Source organism: Neofelis nebulosa, chromosome 8 (assembly GCF_028018385.1).
Source record: "Neofelis nebulosa isolate mNeoNeb1 chromosome 8, mNeoNeb1.pri, whole genome shotgun sequence".
NCBI lineage: Eukaryota > Metazoa > Chordata > Mammalia > Carnivora > Felidae > Neofelis > Neofelis nebulosa.
The window spans coordinates 140028878-140046942 of NC_080789.1; the positions used below are offsets into that span (position 1 = coordinate 140028878).

General features: G+C 53.3%; 1 protein-coding gene and 1 pseudogene across 3 annotated transcripts in view; both read left to right on the forward strand.

Annotated features, from left to right (window-relative positions):
* Positions 1 to 17846, forward strand: part of PITRM1 (pitrilysin metallopeptidase 1) — a 44338-nt gene extending 26492 nt beyond the window's left edge. For all 3 annotated transcript variants that reach the window (XM_058682021.1, XM_058682022.1, XM_058682023.1), the window contains 14 exons: positions 4604 to 4742; positions 9059 to 9175; positions 9817 to 9949; positions 10990 to 11110; positions 11213 to 11289; positions 11542 to 11707; positions 11962 to 12062; positions 13631 to 13751; positions 14458 to 14529; positions 14962 to 15074; positions 16000 to 16125; positions 16786 to 16931; positions 17236 to 17338; positions 17435 to 17846. In XM_058682021.1, the coding sequence (XP_058538004.1) occupies positions 4604 to 4742; positions 9059 to 9175; positions 9817 to 9949; positions 10990 to 11110; positions 11213 to 11289; positions 11542 to 11707; positions 11962 to 12062; positions 13631 to 13751; positions 14458 to 14529; positions 14962 to 15074; positions 16000 to 16125; positions 16786 to 16931; positions 17236 to 17338; positions 17435 to 17528 (1629 nt within the window). In that variant the 3' untranslated portion in view covers positions 17529 to 17846. The remainder of the gene's footprint in view (positions 1 to 4603; positions 4743 to 9058; positions 9176 to 9816; positions 9950 to 10989; positions 11111 to 11212; positions 11290 to 11541; positions 11708 to 11961; positions 12063 to 13630; positions 13752 to 14457; positions 14530 to 14961; positions 15075 to 15999; positions 16126 to 16785; positions 16932 to 17235; positions 17339 to 17434) is intronic.
* LOC131484237 (U2 spliceosomal RNA) lies at positions 6185 to 6353 on the forward strand (annotated as a pseudogene).
* Positions 17847 to 18065: the final 219 nt, after the last annotated feature.

An 18065-nucleotide genomic window follows, 5' to 3' on the forward strand; every position in this document is an offset into this window, starting at 1 on the left:
GTCCTGGAAACCTTGTTTCCAAAATACCTTGGAGGTTTGTGCTGTCCCTGATCCCCTCCCAACCTGAAGGTAGTCAGTCACCCGTCACAACCCCGGTGGAGCTTTCTGCCCGTGGGTCCCACCCCTGGGCTTTAATAAACCAACTTTTTTCACCAAACACACCTCATGAATTCTTTCTTGGCCATCAGCTTCAAACCCCAACATTGTCTACATCGATAGGTGTGTACTTCTATTTTGTTACTTGTTTTGTGGTCGTTTCCATAGATTTTCTCTGATCCTTTCTTCTCGTGCTTTCATGGTGTGTTGACTTCCTTTAGTGACATACTTGGATTCCTTTTTCTTTGTGTTTGCGTATCTATTACTGGTTTTTGATTTGTGCTTACCATTCAGCTTGTGTATAACATTTTCTGCATTCAGCAGTCTATATTAAGTTTACTTGTCACTTAAATATGAACCTATTCTTTAACATCTCTTTCCCTCACATTTTAAGTATGTGGTGTTGCACCTCTTCTTATTTTATGAATCCCTTGACTGATTTTTGCACAAACACTTGTTTTTACTGCATTTGTGTTTTTTACTTTTCATAATTGCACTTGGAGTCCCCTTTAATATTTAATATTTAATATATCTTTGCAGGGTTGGCTTAGTGGTCATGAACTTTTTTAGTTTTCATTTTCTGAGAAATTCTTGATCTCCCCTTCTGTTCTGAATGATAGCCTTGCTGGATAGAGCATTCTTGGCTGCAGAGTTTTCTTCTTTCAACTGTGATTATATCATTCCACTCCCTTCGGGCCTGTAAACTTTCTGCTGAAAAATCCATTGATAGCCTTGTGGGGATTTCTCTTGTGTGTAATGTCTTTTCTCTTGCTGCTTTTGAGATTTTTTTCTTTATCACTACTTTCTGCCATTTTAATTACTGTGTATCTTGGTGTGGACCTCCTTGGGTTGATTTTGGGTCAGAGGGGCATCTTTGTGCCTCCTGGATCTGTCATCTGTTAACGTCCCCAGATTAGGGAAGTTTTCAGCTACTATTTCTTCAAATAAATTTTCTGCCCCTTTTCTGTCTCTTCTTTTGGGATCCCTATACTCTGTTGGATGGGAGTCACTGAGTTCCCTAAGATTATTCTCAATTTGCATAATTTTTTCCCCTCTCCTGTTTATCTTGGTTACTTTCCGTTACTCTGTCTTCCAGGTCACTAATTCGGTCCTATGCTTCATCTAGTCTGCTGTTTATTCCATCAGTTGTATTTTTTATTTTATCTGTTTCACTTTTGTCTCTTGCTGTGGTTTGGTCCTTTCTTTTCATTTGGGACATATTCCTCTGTCTCCTCATTTCATCCAACTCTCTGTATCTGTTTCCGTGTGTTTAGAAAGTGAGCTACTTGTCTTGCTCTTAACAGTAGTGGCCTTATGAAGATGCCCTGTTGTGCCCGGCAGTGCAGTGTCCCCTGCTCTGCAGGGCCTGGCACTTCAGGGGGTGTCTCCTAGGTGTGTTGTGTGCCCTGCTGTTGGGCCCTGGCCTCTTCTTCCTTCAGTCTGCTTGTCTGCAGAGGCTCTCTCTGCCTTGTGGGCAGTGTTTGTTCTCCAGCAGGTGTGGGGCACGATTTAACAAGATACGCAGTGGTTTGCTTGAAGAATGAGTCCTTCCCCTGCTGCCACTGGAACTGAGGTCCTTCAAAACACATGGGTCGGAGATGTGGTGTTGGCAGGGTTTGTGCCAGTCCTCTGGGGGAGGAGCCCACAGTGCCAGGACTGAGGCGAGTGTGACTAGGAAGAACAGATCCCTGGAAGCATGGGGGAGGCGTGGCTTGGTGCAAGCCAGTTTCATAAAGAGTGTCAGTGTGCTGCCGATTCCCATAGGTGGCCATTGTTTGTGCTGGGGATGGGAGAGGAAAATGGTACCGGTCACCTCCCTTGTTCCTGGAGGGGTCTCCCTTGATCCCTGTCTCTGGGCCTCGCTGTGAGTCGATCACTCTCCTTCCTGTCTGCCCCTGACATTTCTCAAAGTGCTGTATTTGCAAAGACTTTTTGGTGTGCTGTCTCTTTAAAGGTGGGAACTCCACTTACTAACATCTTCTCATGCTGATTTTTAGAATTACAGGCTTCGGGCGGTGCCTGGGTGGCTCAGTTGGTTGAGTGTCCCAACTCTTGATTTCAGCTCAGGTCATGATCTCACAGTTCGTGAGATTGAGCTCTGCATCAGGCTCTGTGCTGACAGTATGGAGCCTGCTTGGGATTCTTTCTCTGTCTCCCTGTCTCTCTTCCCCTCCCCTGCTCATGCACTCTCTCTCTCTCTCAAAATAAATAAACAAACAAAAAAAAAAAGAATTACAGGCTTCAGATGCCTGGGTGGCTCAGTCAGTTGAGTGTCCCAACTCTTGAATTTGGCTCAGGTCATGATCCCAGGCTCATGGGCTCAAGCCCCATGTTGGGCTCCATGCTGAGCATGGGCCCTGCTTAAGATTCTCTCTCTCCCTCTCTCTGCCCCTCCCCTGCTTGCACACACTCTCGCTCTGTCTCTCAAATAAAAAATATTTAAAAAAAATAAATAAAATTCCAGGCTTTATGCCCCACTAGGTGTAAGAACTGACAATTCTGCCAGAGTCCAGGTCGTTCTCTGGGTTATGTGCACTGATGTGGGTGTTTCTTCCTTGTGTCCCTGGGACCGAGTGAGCTTACAGTCCTCCTCCTCCGCCATCTTCCCAGCCGACCTCATGCTGTTTTGATGACTACAGTTTTGGAGTAAATCTTGAGATCTAGGATTCTATGTCCAGCTTTGTTCTTTCTCAAAATTGCTTTGGCTGTTTGGGGTCTTTTGGGTTCCACAAACATTACAGGATTATTCTAGTTCTGTGGAAAATGCTGTCGGTGGTTTGATAGGGATTACACTGAATCTGTAGAGTGCTTTGTAGTGTAGGCACTTAACAGTGTGATTTCTTCCAGTCCGTGAGCATGGTGTGTCTTTTCTGTGTGTGTCGTCTGCAGTTTCCTTCATCAGTGTTTCCGAGTTTGCAGAGCACAGGTCTTTGGACTTTTTGGTTAGGTTTATTTCTGGGTATTATTCTTTTTGGTGCACTTATAAATGGAACTGTTTTCTTAATTTCTCTTTCTACTACCTTTGTATTGGTGTATAAAAACACCCAATATCTATGTATTAACTTTCTGAATTCGTTTATTCTCATAGTGTTTTTGGTGGACTCTTTAGGGTTTTCTTTGTATAGTATCATGTCATCTACAAACAGTGACAGTTTTACTTCGTCCTGCCTGATTTAGATGCCTTTATATTTCTTGTCTGATGGCTACAGCCAGGACTTCAGGACTATGTTGAATGAAAGTGGTGACAGTGGACATCCTTGTCTTGTTCTTGATCTGAGAGCAGAAGCTCTCAGTTTTTCCCCTTTGAGTGTGACGTTAGCCCTTGGTTTGCCATACGTGGCCTTCGTCATGCTCAGCTGTGTTCCCTCTAACTCCACTTTGTTGATAGTTTTTATCATGAACATATGTTGAATTTTGTCAAATGCTTTTTCTGCCTCTATCAGCGAGTCATCATTTTAATGTTAGTGTTGAATGTGGTTTGCTGATAATTTATTGATGATTTTGCATCTGTGTCTATCAGGGATACTGGCCTCCTGTTTTCTTTTATGTAGTGCCTTCTGGAGTAGTTTGAGGAACATAGATGTTAACTCTTTAAACGTTTGGTAGAATTCACCTGGGTGAAGCCTTGACTTGTGTCGAGAATACAACAGTCCCCTAAACGTGTGGGTGTTTTGGTCTTTATGATGGATTCTTTTGATGCTTGCTCATTTGTTTGCATTGCTTTAGGGCGTTGTACTTGGTGTGTGTTCCCTGGAAGATGACCATGAATGTGGTGGGACTTAGAAGGCTTCACCATGGGGCTTGGAGTGTTGTGTAGTGAATGGTCGCTCGGTTGTGCACATATTTTGGGCACGTATTTTGGACGTAGGGCATAGGTCAGCCACTGGACCTGCCATCTGTTACTACAGGTTACTTTGTATAAAGTTTGTATTGTAGTGCGGTTCTCTCTCCTCTCTGTAGTGTTACAGACAGGTGTGCTGTGTGTGTGTGTGTGTGTGTGTGTGTGTGTGTGTGTGTTTAGTTGTTGAGTGAGAGACGCACATTAAATAATCTAACATTTTTACATGAGGTGGATATTTATTTTGTCCTCATAATTGACAAAATCCTGAAGAATTTAGTTCTAACCTTTGAGAAGTCTAGATAAACATTACATTAGTTTCTTCAGTTCTTTTTGATTTAGACTAAAGTCAAAGATTTGTAACGTCCAAATGTGCAAGTAAGGTATAAAGAGAACGTTCAGCATTGATAGGTTCCTGGTTTAGACATAGTAACCGTAACAGTAAGCACCCAGTAGTGAGAAGAACGGCGTGTGTGAGGGTGACGGCTGGGGTCTCACGCGGCTCGTGCACTTTCCGTAGGACCACCTTTGAGGTGTGTTCTGTCGCATGGCTATTCAAAACGGGTGGTGCGCCGGCCGGCCCATGGAATGGCACTAGCGGCTCGTCAGCAGGTTGGCCTCCAGTGAAACTTGTTTCAGCTTCGCTTTTTGTTGCTGTGCCTTTTGCAGAATAATCCGCATAAGCTGACTTTGTCGATGAAACCCGACGACAAGTATTTTGAGAAACAAACACAGAAGGAGACAGAAAAACTGAAGCAAAAGATCGACTCTCTTTCCCTGAAAGACAAGAAGCAGATCTATGAAAAAGGTCAGATGTTGAATTTCGTCCTAATTCTCTAGCCTTCCCCCAACCCCAGTGAACTTTGTGAAACGAGCGGACAGTTGGAGGCAAGTATCATTTGAACTAACACGTATCTATTGGGCACTGACAAAGGTCACAGTTGGATGCGATGGCTTCAACCCCAGTAGGATCGCCCTGTTCTCAGAAGCTTCATCCTGTGGGTGAGGAAAGGAGGGGCGCTAGAGAAGAAAGGCACTGTGGTCCCCGCCCCCCCCACACACACCCTGTGACCCACGGTCACCCGAGGGCTGGAAGCGATTCTGCTTGTGCGTTGTCAGAGCTGTGTCATGGTGCCTGCATCTGTCATGTCTTTCACCCACAGCACAAGGACGCATTTGGAGAGAGCCAGACGCTGCGTTCACGTAACCTTTCTTTCAGTTTATCGTTGTCACTGCTCTGTGTCGCCATCAGTTGTTGCCACTCTTGCTGTGCCGAGTTTGTGAGTCGAACTTGATCATGCGTACGTATATACAGGGTTTGGCTCTGCCGATGGTTTCAGGCATCCACTGGGGAGTTCAGAACATACTCCCCCCGGTCGTGACACACAGCGGGGGGCCGGGTGGCGCAGGCCTGGGTGCAGACAGAGACGGGTACTTAATCCCTTCCTGGGCTAAACACACCCTAAGGCCCAGTGGTCTCCTCCACATGATGTGCCCAAAACAAACGACAGCACATGTCCACACAGACTGGAAACCGCTCACATTTCCATCAGCCCGGTATATCCGTGCAGTGACAATACTGTTCAGCCACAAAGAGGAGCAAAGTACGACGCACTTCGTAGTGACGAGAGCCTCAAAAGCATTGTGCTAAGTGAAGTTAGCCAGGCCCAAACAGTGCCTGCTGCCCAGTGAGTCATTTACATGAAACTGTAGAAGCGGTGAAACTATACTGACAGAAGGCGAGTGAGCCCGGGGGGTGCCTGCAGGGAGCCAGGAGGGAACTTTTGGGGGGCGGAAATGATACCGCAGTGTGATGATTATACAACTTCACGCGTTTGTAGAATTTATTGAATTGTATCTTTAAAACTGTGGGTTTTATCGTAGGTAAATTACACGAATAAATAAAGTCTATCAGAATAGATCTGCAGTACACAGGGACACGGCCACCCCGTCAGAATAGCAGTTGGCTGGGATCACGTGAGGGATTATCAGGTTTATCGGGCAGCGGAGTTGGCTTTAGGTAGGAAGTCAGTAACGCTAAGGTTCAGATGATTTAGTCTAGTAAAGGTAATTTGAGCATGTAACTTGTTACTCTTTACCTTGGAGTTCTGGTTTTTGCATATAGCTCTTTTAAGCTCTTCAGGAATGTAGCCAGCTAATTGTGAGTAATATAATAATAATTCCTTCTGTTTTATGAGTGCTGGTCGTCAAGTTCCGTCTTCCTTTTTTAAACTGAGGTATAATTAATTGATTGCTTCTTGGCCTTTTGGCTGAGGTCAGCTGTACTGTCTGTTCTGATATGTTTAATATCTGGTATGTTCTCTGTCCGAGGACAGTCTTGTAAATGGATGTATTAATAAGTTCATAAGGAAGAGATACAGTTGGTATAGCATTATTTTAGCTTCAGGATATAGCAGTGAGTTGACATTTGTACATCTTGCAAAATGATCACAGGGCAGCTAGTCAGCACCTGTCCCCACACGGTTGCAATTTGTCTTTCGTGGGATGGGAACTCGTGACATCTGTTGTCTTAGCCACTTTCACACATGCAGCACAGCGTTCTCACCTACAGTCCCCGTGCTGTGCGGTCCATGCCGGGACTTTAGACTGTAAGTTTGTACCTTTTGACCCTTTCACCCATCCCTCACACGCCTCCCACCAACCTCTGGCATCCACCAGTCTGTTGTCACTGCGAGCTTGGCGTTTGCTTTTTCAGATGCCACGTGTGTGTGAGATCACAAGGTGTTTGTCTTTCTCTGCCTCATTTCACTTAGCATGATGCCCCCTGTATTGTCATAAATGGCAAGATTTCATTCTCTGTTTACAACTGAATATAATCCATTGTACGTATAACCACATCTTCCCCCACCAATGGATACCCAGGTGGTTCCCTTATCTTGGCTGTCGTGGACAACACTAATGGACATGGGGGTACGGACACCTTTCAAGTCAGAGTTTGTTTTCCTTAGTTAAAGCCAAGGGCAGAATTGCTCGATCCTGTGATGGAATGGGACCTCTGTCTGTTTTCCACGGCGGCTGCCCCGCTCTCAGTCCGCCAATGGTGCCCGAGGCTCCCCATTGTCCACACCCTCACCAGCCCACACTCCTGGTCTTCCTGATTCTGGCCACTCTGACAGGTCGTGGTGGTTTTGATTTGCATTTCCTTGGTGGTTGTGATGTTGAGCATTTTCTGATTTTGGCCTGTCGGCCTTCTGGATGACTCCTCTGGGGAAACGTCTGTTCAAATCCCCTGCCCACTTTTAATCAGGTTATTCAGGCTTTTTTGCTGTTGAATTGTAGAAGTTCTTATATATTTGGCTATTAACCCCTTATCAGATGTAATTTGCAAATATTTTCTTCCATTCCGTACTGCTTTTCATTTTGTTGATAGTTTGCTGTGAAGAAGCTTTTAGTTTGCTGCAGCCCCACCCATTTTCCTTTTTTTTTTTTTTTTTTTTTGTTAATTTTTTCAACGTTTTTTATTTATTTTTGGGACAGAGAGAGACAGAGCATGAACGGGGGAGGGGCAGAGAGAGAGGGAGACACAGAATCGGAAACAGGCTCCAGGCTCTGAGCCATCAGCCCAGAGCCTGACGCGGGGCTCGAACTCACGGACCGCGAGATCATGACCTGGCTGAAGTCGGACGCTTAACCGACTGCGCCACCCAGGCGCCCCTCATTTTCCATTTTTGATTAAAGCCCTTTGTGGCCCAGAGCGTAATTGTAGGCCTAAGCAACAGGACCTGGTACATTCCTTGAGTTGCCAGACTCTTGGCCTGGCCGCAGAGGTGTGCTCGGTTCTAAGAAAACCCATGTGCTCTGGTCCACACTCGCGTGTGAGCGGATGGAGGCCCACATTACGGAAACGTGTTTTTCGCTTGCAGATCACTGTGCAGTTCCGTTAAGTGTGACACGGTGCTGGGGCACGTGAGGGGTCTTTCCGGCCAGTACGTCCCGGGTGTGGACTACGGCTCAAGCGGTCTGTGCGTCCGAGTTTACTCTGTAGAGGAGCGCGGTGGGAGCGGTGGGGTGGGAGACTGACTTGGAACGGTCTTCCAGTTTGGGGTGTCTGTGTCACCAGTCACGTTCCTTGGCCCCGCTGTTGGGAGCCGGGAGCCTGTCGCCTGGCAGAGGACGGGCTGCCGGAGAGTTCTGTGCTGACCCCGGGCACTCTGGGAGAGCAGGTGCTGAGGTGAGGGTGCCGCCCAGGACCAGGGGGCCCTAGACCTGGACGGGGCGGGCTCCTGAGCTCCCGCCTGCAGACCCAGGTGACGTGGAGGGGCAGGGTGGGGGAGTCAGCCCACAGCTGGTGGGGGCCTGGCAGTCTGCGGGAAGCCGCCAAGAGCCCACTCCTTGGCGTCTCCCGGAGCGAGGGCTGTGGGCCAGCCGCGGCAACGGTGCTGTGCCGGGGATGGGCCCCCACGGGACAGTCTGGCAGTCTGCCGACAGGTGTCGGGACCTCGGAGGTAGATGCGGAGGCCAGGTCCACTCAGCTCCTCGGACGCGTGAGAAATGAAGCTGTTTGTTTGACGGAACTGGAGACCGCGCAGTGTTTTTCCCTCGTGCACCGTTGCAGACTCTGTGCCGAGCCTCTGGGGTTCCCGCCCTGACGGGCTGCGAGGTTCTGTGACTCCGGAAGGAGGGGCCTCTCCCGTTTCGGGAGCTGTGAGAGGTCAGGCTGAGAAAATGTCTGCTGGAGCATTTGCAGAACGTGCGAAACCCGTGGTTGCACACGCACCGTGCTGAGGCTGGCACGGCTGGAAGGGGACAAAGCAAGTGCGAAAGTTACGAAATTCCGGTCCAGCAAGGAATGGGTTGAAAGTCTGAAAGCAGCGGGCTGAGCATTCAGGCTCTAGTACAGTCTGGTGGGGTGGAGAGGAGCCTGAGCAAGCCCGGCCCGCAGCACAGCTCTCTGTTCACGTCGTGGGCAGGAGGGCACTTAGGAAAGCTCGGCCTCCCGGTCAGGCTGTTGTGCCGAGTTGGGTTTGTTCGGCAACGGCAGAGCTGGCAAGCCGCGGTGCCCCGGGTGGCTGCCGTCCGCGTGGGCTGGCCCGAGCGCAGGCGAGCGGGTCGTCAGACCTCCCAGCTTCTGCCCTGATTGCTCGTCACTCTGCGTGGTTTTAGGTCTGGAATTACAGACTCAGCAGAGCAAAGCTCAGGACACGTCTTGCCTGCCAGCGCTCAAGGTGTCGGACATCGAGCCCACCATCCCGCTCACGCACCTGGAGGTGGCCCTGGCAGGTCAGTGGGAGGCTCAGTCTTGTTTCTGTGTCCACGCCGGCAACCTCGTGCCCAGCCAGCCCCGTCCGGGAGAGGTGGCAGGCCCTGTGGGGAGCCGGAGCGCGTGGCCGTGCTGGGAGTGGGGCTGTGGGGGGGCGGCGATGCCCCCTGCCGGCTCCTTCCCGTCTCGCCCACTTTGCCGCTCATGGGCAAGTGGGGGCACCTGCCCGAGGAGCCCACACGTGGGCTGTGTCACTCGGGTCATGGGATCACCTTGATCTTGAGAAGCACCCTCGCTTCCTCTTTGTCTTAACGCGGCTCCTTGTGTTTACCACCACCGGGTAGTGTGTGTGCACATAAGTGGACGAGGCCTCTGGGAAGCGGCGTTAACGTCCCCCGTGTCTTCACCGCGGGACGGGGGGCACATGGGATGGGCAAGGGAGCGGGGTCGGGTGTTGCCAGCCCCCCCAAGATGGCAGATGGCCGCACGCAGCGGGGGTGGGGGTGGGGGGGCGGTGGGCAGGGCAGCTGCAGGGCCTGAGGAACGCCCCTTCCGTCCGGGCCTGGCCGGGGGCGTGGGTGTCCTCGGTGGGGAGCATTTGAGGAGGGCATACCGAAGAGTGAGGAGGTGACTGAGAGGTGGGCTGCTTGTGCCCCCGCAGCCGGCGAGACCCCCGTGCAGTACTGCGCCCAGCCCACCAACGGCGTGGTGTACTTCAGAGCCTTTTGCAGCCTGCACACCCTTCCCGAGGAGCTCCGGCCCTACGTGCCCCTCTTCTGCAGCGTCCTCACCAAGTAAGGGCCTGGGCTGGGTCTCTGCACAGACACGCAGCTGCTGTGCCTCGGTGTGTCAGAGATCACCTTTTAGCGAGTCGTTTTAGTTTTGGAAAACCCCTAGTGCTTTTGCGAAAACAACGGTGTCCTGATCAGAAAACATCCGCACGTCGGCCACGTAGGCGTGGGGTGACCCGGAGAGGCCGTGTGGCCTCCACTGAGCTGTGTGACGCCATGACCCCTGGTAGAGCGGGCGTCCGGGTGGATTTGAGATCACGGCAGGCTGCACGTGGCCCCACGGCCCGCTCCTCTTCTGGGTCTCCGTGGCTGGCCATGGCGGGGCCACAGCTCCGTGTCCGTGTGCCGGGACACCAGGGGGACGGAACCCTGTAGCAAGTAGGCTGGTGCCCCCGTCACACACGTAGGCTTCACGTCAGAGGACACAGGTCCCGTGCACCCTAGCGGAGGTCATGGGAAGACACCTCCGACCTTCGCTGCGTTCTTGCCCTCGCTTGAACACAGCCCCCCCCCCCCCACTTGTCCTTCACGGCACAGCTGTTTCTGGGGGGCCTCACGGGTGTCACCGTGGCCTCTGTCCTCTCTTACCTTGGGAGCTAGAGTTAGGCTGTTTCTTCCAAAAGCATCACCCGTGCCGAGAGGACTTCTTTTCTTAAAAGCTCACGGAGGCCGGTTCGCCAGATCTCCTTTCTGAGACCGAACACTTGAGCAGATGAAATCTGGGCCAGAACGTTTTAGAAGCAGAGAGAACAGGAAGCATTAAGAACGCGGGGAAGCTCGGCCTCGCAAAGCAGGGCTTAGGGTTCCGTGCTTAGCGCCAGGCAGTGGCCGCCTGTGGGCTGGGCGGGCGGGATGCCGCTGACTGGAGTCCCCGCACACGTCGTGTCCGCCTGGAACGGGGCGCGAGTGGTGGGCAGGTGTGGTTAGGGGTGTGGACGCGGGTCGCTAGAGGCTGTGGCCACGGTCGTGCCAGTGGCTCACAGCGGAGGGTGGCACGGCCCAGACCACACTGGTGGTGGGGGAACCCTTCTTTGCTCTGACAGGCTGGGCTGCGGCCTTCTGGACTACAGACAGCAGGCTCAGCAGATCGAGCTGAAAACGGGGGGCATGGCCGCATCGCCCCACGTGATCCCTGATGGCATGCACCTGGACGTGTACGAGCAGGTAGCGGTTCCCTCTGTGTCACTGGGTGCTCCACGGCGTTGCTCCAGCATGTTCTTTGTCCCTGAAATTAAGTCGTCATTTCTTCCTTTTTGCATGGTTTAGGGTGTGCTGTTTTCATCCTTCTGCCTTGATAGAAACCTGCCGGACATGATGCATCTGTGGAGTGAGATATTCCACAGGTAACTACCTGTAAAGACCGTCCTCCTGGGGCTTGATCAGAGGGCTGAGTCTCCAGTGTTGTGAAAGTAGGAGTTTTTACTCATTTGTCGTTTGTGGTTTCTGCCTGCATCTTAGTCGTCATTCCTGTGGACGTGTAAAATTTCCGACGGTGTTCGCATCGTCTGGAAACCTACATTTAATGAACTTTCCGGATCTCGAAAGGGGTGTGGCTGGGTCTCCAGGAACTGAATACGTTTTTATTTTCCCCGAAGCCCATGCTTTGAAGAAGAAGAATATTTCCGAGTGTTGGTTACGATGTGTGCTCAAGAGCTGTCCAACGGAGTGCCTGACTCGGGGCATCTGTACGCGATGGTCCGAGCCGGCAGGACCCTGACGCCGGCAGGGGACCTGCAGGAGACCTTCAGCGGGATGGACCAGGTGACTCACCGGCCAGGGCCTCCAGCGCTGGCGCCGGACTGTTGTGTCCCAGGAGAGCTAAGTCCAGCCGATCGCATTTTACAGGGAAAAATTCCTGTAATTCACTTTCTTCCTCCCACCCCCCTCCCCCCTCCCCCAAGCCTGGCCGGCGAGTCCCACACACGGCACGGCCAGATTCTCGAGTCGGGGTTTGGCTTCCGGACGCGCAGGGGTGCCTGGGGGCCCGCGTGCAGGTGTGGCTTTCTCTGGCTCAGGTGGAGCTGATGAAGAGGATGGTGGGCATGAGCGACGTCAGGCAGGTCCTGAGGAAGCTGCCTCGCATCACGAAGCACGTGCTGAACCGAGACAACATGAGGTGGGGCTCCTGCCGGCTTCTTAGCAGCCCTCCTCCCGCTCTCCCCGTTCCCCAAAGTGCGACCGTCAGACGTGTCTCCCTCGAGGCGGCAGCACAAACCTGCCTTCCGCTCGGCCGTCGCGTTCTAGCCCTCAGGCCCTCTGATAGCCAAGAGCGCGTTCTTCACGGGAGAAACGTACTTGAGAATAGTAACAGCTGTGGAGGGTGGGGAGGAAGCACGCTAATTTAACCCTGCAACTGCAAAGTAGACTTCTTGCACACGTTTAGTTACGGTGGTTCCAGAAGTAAAACCACAGATGCTCCGTAAGCAAGCAGTCGGTGAGCCCGAGGGAAGGTCCGCTCGCTCGAGACCAGAGTAAACACGCAGCGTCTCTCGTGAGAACAGGTGCCTGACGGGATGAGGGAAGCCGTGGCACCGGTGACTGTCAGTCGGCCCTGAGCATGAAGGGAATTTTAAAATGACTGACAAGGTGTATTTTTGGCATCTCACTGTCAAGGACACAGATCTAGGTTAGCCTCTAGTTCTTTCTAGAGCTCCCCAGTGTCTTCCCCTTTGGTCCTCAGGAATCACGGCAGGTTCTCCCCGACCACTGGGAAGACAGTTGTCCTCAAAAAAAATTGTTTTCATGTTTATTTACCTTTGAGAGAGAGAGAAAGAGCACAAGCAAGGGAGGGGCAGAGAGAGAGAGGGAGACACAGAATCCGAAGCATCTCCAGGCTCCGAGCTGTCAGCACAGTGCCCGATGCGGGGCTCCAACTCACGGACCGTGAGATCATGACCTGAGCCGAAGTCGGACACTTAAACCGACTGAGCCACCCAGGCATCCCTGGGAGGGCAGGTGTCTTAAGCACTGTGACCACTCGGACCTTCTGTTTCCTTCTCCATAAAACACTGCTTTGCGTATTTATGGCAGGGAATGAACGACTGTGTGCGAAGCAATTGGTGTAGCGTCTGGAACAGTTAGCACCGATCTGGGTGTACCTACTGTTAGTGACAGTAACTCAGGGGCTAGGGTCCAAAGGAAAAGAGGGACAGCGTCTGTGGTCTGTACCTTTCAAGCGACCAGTACGTGATAGCAGGGTTTGTGATGCCGTGGAATTGAGACTTGTGTGAGAATCGTTTTGGAGAGCATGGTAATTCCTTGGCAACTTAAACTTCTCCGCTTTAATGACCGGTTCATGTTTTCAAATTGATTTTCCTCCTAGACAGTAATTTAGGTTTTCCACTTTCAGATAATGTTAGCCCTTGGCAGATGGCGATACGTTGTGTGTTCTCCTTAAGGGACAAGGACACAGTTCAGTCAGTGTCAGGCGTGCGGTCACTATGTCCTGACAGCTGGTCCCCACCTGCAGCACTGAAATAACGGGGGAGCCTTTTTGGAGAAGACAGCTCTATTACTTCTGTATTTGGCTACTGTTTCTCTTTAACAGTTGAAACATTATTTGATACAAAAAGTAAATACGTAGTATTCACTCCTTTGTGTTATTCATACAAAACGTGATGAATTAGTAAAAGTGTTTTATTTTTTCAGTAAAGCTTTCCTACGTATATATGGCTTTTTGAACAGATGCTCCGTGAATGCTACGCCTCAGCAGATGTCTCTGGCAGAAAAAGAGGTCGAAAAGTTTGTTCGAAACGTTGGTCGGAGTAAGGCAGAGTGGAAGCCGGGGCACCTGTCCGTGGTCGAGGTGAGCCCTCGCTGGGTGTGGGCCCCAGTGCTTACATCTGCAGCTGCCCCCGTCCTGAGTGTGGACACCATGTCCCGTTGAGGGGAGGGAGCAGAGGACAGCAGGGTTAAGTAGCTTGCCCAGTGTCAACCCAGGTGAGAGCTTAATTCAAACCCCACAGTCTGGCCTTCCATCCTGCGTTCCCTTCTTGTCACGTGGGCCTTTGCAGTGGGCGCTTTCCTGATGCGGAAAAGCAGTGGGTTTGAGAGCCTCTGTGCTAGCGGGAGAGCAGCCAGAAACCCTCCCGCTCAGGCGGGTCTCCCGGCTGCTGGCAGGGCCCCTCAAGGGGACTCTGTATCATGCGGACGTTTGTCCCGGCCTCCCAGGCAGAGGCCAGTCTGCTCTGGTAGCTTGCAGAGTGCATCTTCGTGCAGGGAAGGGTGACCATCCACAGGCTTTGCAGACGGGACTCTTCGCTGTGTCCCTGTGTCCCCCTTTGCTGTGTCCCTGTGCCCGTTCCCCGGTCAGGACTGGTCGGCCTGTCTTCCAGCAACAGCCTTGCCTCTCCCTGAGGCTCTGAGAACCTGCAGACATTACACTGGTTTAAAACACTTAGCATGTGTGCCCTCACGCCTGTCACTGGCTCTGAATTTTCGTGACCAGACCTGAAGTGTATCAGGTGAGTTTGGGGGCTTTCTCACTTCTCTTGGAAACTCTGTATTTTCAGAAACCCGCCCCCAGTGGGTCCAGTGGAAGCACGCACATTAGCGGCCCCCGAGTCCTAAGGAAGCTGATCACGGTAAGTTCACACGGCCCCTGTCGCCTGGGAGGGGCAGTGCGGCTTGTGCGTGCCCTGCTGGTGTGGGGGACATGTCCCGGGGGCCTTGTGCTCCTGTGGCATCCCAGCCGGCCGCCTTCACCGCGAACTGTGCAGCCGGCGCTGCGGCCCCTCCCACGCTGCCTTAGGGGCTGTGACGGTGGTGTGGTTCATCACAGATACGAAGACTTAACGTGTTTCTGGGGACGAATGCAAAGACGGGGTCACGCAGCGGGCTGGGTGGAGACCACGTAGGAGGGAATGCTCCTAGTTGAGGAACTACGTATTCCTTGGGTCGGGGTTGGGATATTTCATTGTAAAGCAAGAGGCTGTGAGGAGTGACAGGGGTCAGCGCGCTGCCCTTGGCCGTGAGCCTGCGAGTGGGAGCCAGCACGGCCACGCCTGTCTCCTCAGGACCCCACCTTCAAACCACACCAGATGAAGACACACTTCCTGCTCCCCTTCCCCGTGAACCACGTGGGCGAATGCGTGAGGACCGCCCCCTACACGGACCCGGACCACGCCAGGTGCGGGGCCTGGGAGGGCGAGGAGGGCCCAGGAGGGCGCAGGGCTGCTGCTGGGCTCGAGGGAGAGGGGGGTCTACGTTCGTAGGAACTGAACTTGTGCTCTGTACACTAAGCCACGCAGACCAGGCCACGCACTTCTACTCTCAAGTACACTTAAAGCACGACCATGTTGTAAGCGCTCTTGGGGAGGAGGAGTATCGTTTTTCCCCTTTCCTTTGTATTTTACAGTTTTCCAACTGTGAACTTGTGTTCCTTATATAACACAGAATATTTGACAACACATGGGGGTGAACCCCCGGTCCCTGCTGGGATGCGGGGAGCCCGTCTGCCCAGGTCTGGCCCGGAACGCCCATGAGGCGAGCACCTCCCCCACCGCTGTCCGGGCAGGGCACCCGTTCACTTCTCCAGTTAACGTGTGGAGGGCCAGGGGCTCCGGGCGTGGCCGCTCTCTGTCCTGTGAGGATGCCTGCTGGAAGCTTCCGGCTCTCTCTCCCAGGACGTGAGCCCCCAACAGGAATGTGGGACCCACTGGGAGAAGTCGCTCTGTTGGAGTGTTTTCTCAGGGAGGGTCCCCGTAGAAACGTACTGAAGAGCTCCCCGTGTTTCGGGAGAGAGCGAGAGAGATGGCAGTGGGGGTTTAGATGAACGAGGGTCTGTACGTGTGCCCGAGCGATGAGGTTCGTGACCTCACCCGATGAGCCCTTCAGTGCCCCCTGTGTGCTGTTCCAAGTCGAGAGGGACGCCCCCACCCCTCTCCCCACCTCTCCCCGCAGCCCCCGTTTGAAAATTCATGTCCGATTTTTCTCCCCGTGTGTGTTCTCGGCCTTAGAGAAGGGGAAGGTGTAGCATGTCTCACTGTCTGTTAAGTGAGAGCCTTCTGGCGGGAAGGGTACGGTTGTAACACGCGGTCTTCAATCCGTCTCAGCCTCAAGGTCCTTGCGCGTCTCATGACGGCCAAGTTCTTGCACACAGAAATCCGAGAGAAGGGCGGCGCTTACGGCGCAGGCGCTAGACTCGGCCGCGACGGGATGTTCACGTTTTACTCCTACCGGTGAGTGGGCCCCGCGCTCCCCGCCACCGGCCCCGCTCACCACCCGAGGGCTGCGCGTACGTGGCGGGCGAGCCTCTGAAAGAGAAGTGTTTCCCCTTGTTTCTCGCTTCTTGGACGCAAAACCACACCCAGCAGTGTCCTCTGAGTTGTTCGTGTCTAGGAGACGCAGTACTGACGGGAAACCTTTTGGCTTAAATACTGCGGTTACCCGAGATCAAGATTTAGTTACCGAGGACTGGAGCTGAGAGCTTTCCGGGCTCCCAGCGATCCCAGAGGCCCGGTGTGGGTGCCGGGCGTGGAGCTGTCGTGCCCTGACTGCTCCCGCCCTTTCCTTAGAGCGGTTCCTGAGTTCTGCGGACCGGAGTTAGAAATCCGCTGGAAGGAGGAGTTTGCCGCCCCTGCCTCCCCCAGGTCCCACGGGGCCTCAAGGACTTGTGCGCAGAGCGGGGAGGGCTCCCTGGCTGTCCTTGCAGACTGGCCCGCTTACGGCTGCTTATGAGACATTCTGGGTGCTCCTTAAGGAACTGAGGGCTTTATCCAACCATCCTCAGCGTGTCTGGTCTGCGTGAGCCTTCTTCCCCGTCCAAGTGGTTTCCTCTGTTTGTGAAATCGGGGGGTAAGGGTGAAGGGGCGAACGCATGAGTCTCTCTGGCCTCCTAGGGACCCGCATTCGACAGAAACGCTCCAGTCTTTTGCGAAGGCCGTCGACTGGGCTAAGGCTGGGCGATTCACACAGCAGGACATCGACGAGGCCAAGCTCTCCGTCTTCGCCTCCGTGGACGCCCCTGTGCCTCCTTCAGACAGAGGTATTTACTGTTCCTGACGGACATGGTCTGAGCTCTGCCAGGTCCCCGCCTCCTCGGTGACACACACACTCGGGGGGGGGGGCCGGGGGCTCCATCACTCCAGGGCTTGAGTGGTCTGAGGCCCAGGGGTGCCGGGGGAGGTGCCAGAGGGGCACCGCCCCCCCCCAGCGTGGCTTCCGCCCCTGGCGGGGGGAGAGGCTTTGCGGGAAGGGGCCACGCAACAGCTTGACCTTTGCTGGAAGAGTGTCTGCCGGGTGCCCTTGGAGCAGGTCAGCGCGGGAACTGGCTTTTCTGATGCCCGCAGGGCTGGAGCACTTCCTGTACGGCGTCTCGGACGAGCTGAAGCAGGTGCACCGGGAGCAGCTCTTTGCCGTCAGCCACGACAGGCTCGTCGCCGTGAGTGACAGGTCAGTGCCGCGTGACGAGTGTCCAGAGCCTGCGGCCCGCGAAGGCTCACGTGTGGGCATGGCCCTGACCCTGACCCACCCCCACCCCCCCTCCAGGTACCTCAGCGTCGGGAGGGGCACGCGTGGCCTGGCCCTGCTCGGACCGGAGAACGCAAAAATCGCTAAGGACCCGTCATGGGTAGTCAGATAACACGTCTGTGCCCGGGAGTGGGACGGGACGACAGGCAGGCACGGCCCTTGAAGGGAAGCCTGAGCTAACTTAACTTGAAAGGTGGGAAAGCTACCGTCCCTCCCTCCCCCATCTTGCTCATGTGTCACTCTTGTGTGGCCGGTCAGACCAAACTCCTCTCTTAGAAGCAAAGACCTGATCATGATGGGGTGTTCAGTGCTAGAGACACACAGAGTACAACTCAGAATTTCTTATCGTCTAAGTGCTTATTTCATCTACAAATCATGGAGTATTTATTTTAAAAATTTAAAAATAAAGGGCAACTCTGATTCACCCGTACTTTCTTTAGTCATTATTTTAAATGACCTTTTGCTACAGGAGCTCCTGGGGCCCTTATTAAAAAATGAGTAAGTGAACAGAGGTATCCGACGTGCATTGATGTGTGAACCAGTGTGGTCACAGCCGGGCCCCGTGGAAAAGTCTGGAACAGATGGGTGATACCCAGGGCAGCCTGGTAAGCATTACCCTTCTCCCACCGTCTCCCGTGTTGCTCATTGT